Source organism: Amphiprion ocellaris, chromosome 18, assembly GCF_022539595.1.
Source record: "Amphiprion ocellaris isolate individual 3 ecotype Okinawa chromosome 18, ASM2253959v1, whole genome shotgun sequence".
Lineage (NCBI taxonomy): Eukaryota > Metazoa > Chordata > Actinopteri > Pomacentridae > Amphiprion > Amphiprion ocellaris.
The window spans coordinates 33172725-33180083 of NC_072783.1; the positions used below are offsets into that span (position 1 = coordinate 33172725).

The 7359-nt window shown below is 40.4% G+C and overlaps 1 protein-coding gene across 1 annotated transcript in view; it reads right to left on the reverse strand.

Annotated features, from left to right (window-relative positions):
• LOC111580268 (neurotrypsin-like) overlaps positions 1–7359 on the reverse strand; it is a 39649-nt gene that overhangs the window by 31785 nt on the left and 505 nt on the right. Inside the window, exon 2 of the mRNA XM_023287926.3 lies at positions 1585–1627. Within this exon, the coding sequence (XP_023143694.1) occupies positions 1585–1627 (43 nt within the window). The remainder of the gene's footprint in view (positions 1–1584; positions 1628–7359) is intronic.

Genomic DNA, 7359 nt, shown 5'->3' on the forward strand with positions numbered 1-7359 from the left:
GCTTCAGATCAACCTAAACTCCGTCATTGTTTACAGCTTTTACTTCTCTCCTGCTCCCTGTGCTCACTTATAGTTTATTACAGCTGAGCTGTTCTCATTTACATATTTTCTATTTCTGCTATGAGGCAACATATCAAGTCTGAAATAGTGACTAAAATTCAGGTCATTGAGATGCTAGCTAACAGTTACCTCAGAACCATTTCCACGCTGCAGCTCTGCTCCAAGAAGCTCCAACTATTTTCCTTCCATACAGAGAGAAGGTTAAAAACAATTGAAAGTCCTGGTCTCACATACATATTTTCCTGTTTGGTCAACTGTTTTGCTCTGCGTTGTCAGTCCCAGACACAGAGAGAGTCTTCTTCCTGACGGGGGCAGCAGCATCTCAGTTGCATTTAAAGGTACAGACACCGAAATAGCCCGCTTAGCACAGAGATTAAACCAGGAGTTATACGGCCATCGTAAAATGAGCCATCTTTGCAGTATTTTCAGCTGAAAAATTAAAAGACACAGTCTGGGGACATGTGAGACTTTCGTTAATTTGCTGAAAAAGGCGCTGATATGGGACCTTTAAAGCTGCTCAGGTATATTGCTCTGTGACCGTCATGAAACTTTGATGTTCATCTGGATGAAATTTTAATAAAGTAAAAAGCATTACATAACTAAACTAAAAGCAACATCTTCAGTGTCTTTCTCTCGCTAAGCAATGCTAGAGTTTCCCTTTTTTATTCAACTTTCAATATGCATGTCTGATTTTCATTTTTAAATCTGCTTTTTTCTTAAAATTTCGCTTCCTCCATCATCCTGTAAGTCTCATTCTAGCTCTTTATTTCATCCCAACACCCGCAGAGCCTCAGACACACACACACACACACACACACACAACACTCTCCTCATTGCCACGACAACCGTACTCTGCCCATCGCCATGGGAACGCTCAGTCTCCCTGCTCCCATAATCCATTTTCCAGCCACAATGAGTATTTGACACGGTTCACACTCAGAGGCTTGCTGTATGGGGGGTGGGTGTTTGGCAACGCAGCTTAGACACAAAACACACAGTATAATAAATATGGAATATCAGGAAATTTGCTTTCACACATTCTTGTGCAACAAAGAGACGTTTCCTGAGCGATATTTGCATTTATCCACCTGCTCATCACTGTTGAAGAGCGTTAAGGTGTTTCCCACATGGTAAGAAAAGCTGCTGGTGGATGTTTGTAATTGCGTTGCACACACACATCGGTCAATGTGTGTGCAGGTTTAAAAGCAGAGATATTCGAGCACTGAGAAGGAGGAGCTCCTCACCCCACCCCCATCACCGTCAGGGATGTAGAGAGGGAAAGAAAAGGAAAATGAAAGGCAGAAAAGGGGTGCAGGCCGAGAAGAAGCAGGACCGAGAGTGGGAACAAGAGGATAAAAAGACAGAAGAGGCAGCATCAGAGGAGTCTGAGTCAGAATGTGGGTTAAACTGGAGGGAAAAAAGCAGAGAGAGCAAAGGGGAGAGATGGTGTAGGAGGTATAGGATGGATGGATGGAGGGAGGAAGGAGATGTACAGACTGGATGAGAGAATCACCTCCCGCCTACCTGAGTTCTGCACCTCATTTAAGTAACTGTCCTCAGCCACCATCTGGAAGAGAGAAAGATGCAGCAAGTTAGACAGAGAAACAGAAAATCATCTTAGAATCTCAGCATATTGCATTTTTTATTATTAAAAAATGTAAAGTTATTCACACAAGACCAGACAAAAACAAAAGAAGTTGAGCTTTTGTCTGTAATGAGCAGAATATCTCAGAAACTTGTCAGCAGATTTTACTGAAATTTGGTGGAAAATTGAGCCTTGGGTGAGGTTTTGTATGCATATGTTTAGAGCAAAAATGCAAAATTTTAGTGGCAAATGCATCTTGAGGCACAAGTAAGAACAATATTTACAGCTGTGCATAACAATTATTGAGTAAATGCTCCAATCTACATCACAACAAACATATATTCCATATATATACGAGCACGTATATTGCTTCAAACTATTTAACTATGTATTTGCAGTTATTCAAATGTGTAAATCTGGTTTTCTTTGTAGATCATGAAACGTGTATTTGTCACATATTTTTATACAGAATGTTAATTTCTGAGTTTTTGAGGTGCTGTGAGGTGGATTTTGTTGCCTTTCAACAGAGCCAGACTAGTTTTGTCCTTCTTTTCCAGTCTTTATGCTAAGCTAAGCTAATCAGGTGCCCTTTGAGTGTTTCCAAATTCAATAATGTATGTCCAAAAAATGTAAATTTTTAATAATTTCATACAATTTGTAATGTCAGTGGCTGCCACTATCCTTTTCTATGTGTGATTTACAGCATTTACCATGAGCTGCCACAACTCTAGACGAAACTAAACAGAACAAACAGCTGGTTATGGCCTTCTAAAATACCTTACACCCAGACAAGCAGGAAACCAATGACATTTATCAGATATTTCCAACAGTGTTTACTTCTAAAAATCTTCTAAAACTTTTACGAACTCTTCAATTAATGCCACATTCATGTCAGACATATCACGATTGTGACTTTACAACCTGTAAATAGCATTTTTACAACTTTGGAAGTGCTAACAGATCTCATTTCAGGCCACATAGCAAAATACTAACAAATATTTCAATTTATTTGTAAAGGGCAATTCATTTGTGCATTAATCAACATTCAAATGAATGTAAATGTACCCAAGTTAGTCAAAAGGTTTGTTTTAATCAGCAGTCCTTTTGCCTGACCTTTTCAAGCACAATTGGTAGGCAAATTTGGATGTCTGGCATGACATGACGGACATGAATGCATCGCTAGGCGGTGGACTGTGGTCCTGCTTAAAGAATAAGTGGAAGAGGATTGTGCAGAACTACAACAATGTTCTGCTGCTTCAGCTTTTGTTCCTTCTGTTAGGACTCATTGTTCACATGTCTGTGACCTTTGCTGTCATGTTCTCTCAAGGACAGTCTGCTTGAAGGCGTTGTGTAACGGCAACCAAGATTAGATGGAAAACGCACTTTTCATTTCAGAGAGAGTCCACAGAAGTAATGGTACTCTGCATACAGAAGATCTGACTCATCCCTGCACAGGCCTTTATATATATTTATATATTTAGATTTTTTAGATTTTATCCACAGACGATGTAAAAGATGGACTTAGCCACCGTGATGTCATCCATTGATTTGTGGACTACCATTTTACGTCCCTGAGTTTGGAATTTGGCCGTCACCATCTTAGATTTTTTGGAGACTGACGTGACGATTGAGGGGTGGATCTGCCTGAGAAGGACACTACGCCATTCCAAAAGGTAGGTACACCATAAAACATACCCTGCTTCTTAGTGTATTTTTCTCTAAATTGGACCATAATGAACTGAATGAACATCCTGCTATACTGAAGAACACTAGAAACTAGAAATTAGGAAAACATTTACTAATGTAACAGATCAGGTAAAAATTAGGGTAATTTTCTCATTGATTTCCATACAATCAGACTTCTTTTCACAATCAGAGAAGTCGCCTCCTGCTGGTTGGTGGTAAAAATGCAGGTTAAAGATACTTGTATTTAGTGTAACTCACTGGTTGTAGATTTCAGGATGGTTTTCTCCTCTCTTTCTGCTATCTTTTCTGTGTTATCATTTTCAGAACCCCCTTCATGACCACAACAGCCTCCAGGCAGCAACCTTCACACTGAAAATTTGAAGATTTGCTGAAGGTTGGGCTCATACATTAAAGCAGTCATGCTAGTATTTTTCAGTGAATTATCCATTTTAATGACAGTGCTCACCTTCCTGTGGGCAAATGTTCCACAAAAACAAAACACAAAACTCTGTCACTGTTTTGAGGGGACATCATAGCAATGTCTTGTTCGTAGCCCTACCAGAGAAGACTGTGATTGGTAGAAATATAAATACGCCAGCACTGTTTTTGCCCCTATAGCAAAATGATAATAAGCTGCAGCCAGACTTTCTACACAGCACTAGAGAATGATCCAGCAATGTGAGATTATACCTTTATAAATAAGCTAAAATATTTAAATTAAACAAAGAGCACTTTTTTAGTAGTCTTAAAAATTATAAATGCAGCATTGGTTCATCCTAATTAGTAAGGATGATCATTTTCTACTGAAATTAAACATACTGTGCCAAAGTTTTCAGCTTTATCTCCCAGCTGTACAGTAAACTAATGCGGCAAACAGACTAAACATCACCAAAGCTAATGCTAATATGCTTGCAATAACAGTTACTGTCATTGCAAGCATATTAGCATTAGCTAAGTCCAACTATTAGCATAGTTTTGCTAATTGTTTTGCATTAGAACCGACATTACAAGACATATTTATGTGGATAAAAATCTGTAATAAACATAAAAAACAAAGGAAGAAGGTCCCGAGTCTTCCATTGAAATGGTAGAATTCCTTGAAAATCCTCCTCACTACCGGAAACAAACAACAAGAACCTCCAAGAAGTAGTTTATAAGCTAATATAAGGCAGGCCTGCTTGGCTCTTTTGGTGAATTGGCTGTCTTAATGGCAGTACCAATGCTCCACAACAACAGCTCCCCTGTCTTTATTTTGCAGGGACACCATTGCTGCATCCTGGGCTTAGCAACACCCACTAGGATTGTGATTGGTTTAAAGTAACTGGAACAAGTTGCTACATTTTGTTCCTTTATAACAGAATGGTAATGAGGTGTGGTTAGACCATTCTACAGCGCTGTACAACACTACTTCCACACTGGCTTCACTTTACTACGTCCATCTTTCATATACAGACTATGATTTATCCAGATTCACATGTAGGGTTGAACAAAACAGAACATTTTCTATTTCCATTTTTTGAGTGGACTCTACTCATTCTTGAATATAAAATACTGTTGAGATATTTGTGAATGAGATTATCGCTTGGCGTCAGATGTCACTACGATAAAGTGTTAACGAGCACAAACCACCCAGGTATGAGAGTAGTGCTAGTACAAACAGCTTCAGATGATACATGATTGTGTTTGTCTCATTTCAGAAATTAGGTCAGAAGAAGAGAGGACACACACTTCTACATAACACACACACACATACACCGCCGCCTCTGTGGAATGACTGCAGCGAGGGCGGTGAAATACAACACATTTCACCTTCTCACAGGTGAGTTATGCTCTCTGCATGTTGTCACTGTCCAGCAGCATCCTACCGCTCACAAACACACACAGAAATCCGACACACAAACACCTCCCAGAAGACACTGCTCAGGCTAATGTCATTAGAGCGGGAACAGGTGACCTGCTGTAGTAAACATGGGTGCTGATGTCTCCATTCATGTCAATCACACGGCCCGATTACGCTGCTAATCCGATGTGACGCCTTCACAGCTGCATCCAGTGCATCGCCATAAAACAGACAGACTCCACAGAGGAGGAGACGAGATAAATAAGCAACAACCAAGTCCATTTCTGATCTGGAAGGGAAGGCGCTCCAAAGGGATGTTTTCAGCCTCAGCTTTTAGTCCTACATGATAAAACTCCTGTTGTTGCTGGTGAGGTTTTAGGAAATGACAATGTTTGCCTGTCTATAGTCAGTTACTTTGCTTTTTATGATTTGGAAATCAGGGCACAGACCTGTAAAGGCACCACTTGTGCTGCATGAAGTGATTACAGTTGAGATTTGCTGCTGTTTATTGCTGCATGTAACCTTGACGACCAGCAAAACCCTTCATGTGTCCTCGAGAAACGAGTGGCACTGAAAGCTTTGCTGACATGGTGGCCAGACATATGGTTAATTAAAGAGAAACTATCTGAGCTATCAGTGGTGACTGCCAGGCGGCTCATTTGTGGGGTGGTTTGTAATCCGATAAATCACGAGTTTGTCAGTAGGGCTGCAAACAAAAATGAATGAGATGTTACATTTTTTTTTACCAATAATTGACTCTTGGTGATTTCTGTCATGAAGAGCCATGAAAAAAAATTTCAAAATGCTCAGTTTTAAATCAAGGATAAGGGGGAAATTTTGCAAAAATTCAGATTAAAGGGGTTAGAATGAAAGAAAGTGGATTTTATCTTAAAAATAACTAAGAAGAAGAGTTTACTTGCTAATTTTGCCAGCTTTACATAAAAACTGGCTGGATTTTCAGCCTGAGTTCAGTACAGTGATCCAAGTGCACATGAGAGTTTTTCAAAGTTGGGCTCTATGCAAAAGCTCCACGAGTGAATCTGCTGATTGTGTTTGCATCACTGTTCACATCCCCAAAGATATGACATTGCAACATCTAATAATAGTGCATAATATGCATGTCAGACACAAATAGATGGCAGTCAAAGAGAAATATAGTGTTAAATAAGCTGCTGCTGCTGCTTAGTGCTTATTTAGTCGAGGGAACTTTATGTTTGTGTCCAAGTAGAAGCTCAAAATTAAATAAGTACAGAAAAATGGAAGACAAAGCATTTTTACTGAAGAATAATTTTTAAAACCGGCCTCTGATTGAACCTAACTGCTGACCTTTTTTCTGGAGCATCACATTCTGTCATGTAATTTAGATTTCTTGCTGGTTCATTCCTATTATTTCTCTCTTCCACAGGGTGCAGCCATCCGAAGCCTCACTAATGATTCGGAGTAAAGCAGAGTTTGCAGGTTAGAGCAGACCACTGATTACATTTCACACTTTGCTTTCTTCCTGTTTACCTGCAAACATTGTTCTTTTGAAGCCAAAATGAGAAAACTACAGCTGTAATCAGAAGAAAACATTTTTCTAATGAAAGTTGATAAAAGGAAGGACACAAAGAAGATGCAGTGTGCTACTTCCAGTGTTAGTGGGTCTAATTAAATACTGCACACCACTGTACTCCACTGATGACTCCTGCACAGGCTGCTGCATATTAAACTGCCACGGCAAGAAAAAACACAAATGAATGATGAATTGATTACTTTATCGTTAATGGCCTGTTTTGTTGCTCAGATCTCACATGCAGCAGCAGAAGATGCAAGAACCAATTTTGCCTCATAAATTGCAGAACCTGCCCCCCAGCTGCCACTGCGTGTTTCTGGCCCACACCTGACAACACCTGCCTCTGTGGGTTCCAACATGTCTGACTGGAACTGACCGCATCGCTGTGACAAGCTCCAACAGTCCGTGCAGGGTTCATTCCCACAACACCACGGGGGCAGAGGAGCCACCGACGGCAGAATTTCATGATACCCCGCCGAGGGGGCAGGAAGGTAGAGGAGGAGGAGGAGGAAGAAAAGGGGGTCATGCATGGGTGTGTGAGACCACGTACGGTCCGCGTAATTGGACAAAGCGCCGCGTTAATTGGCTAAAATGCAGATTTGGGCGCCCTTTAACGCACTGACCTGCACCTGTTTT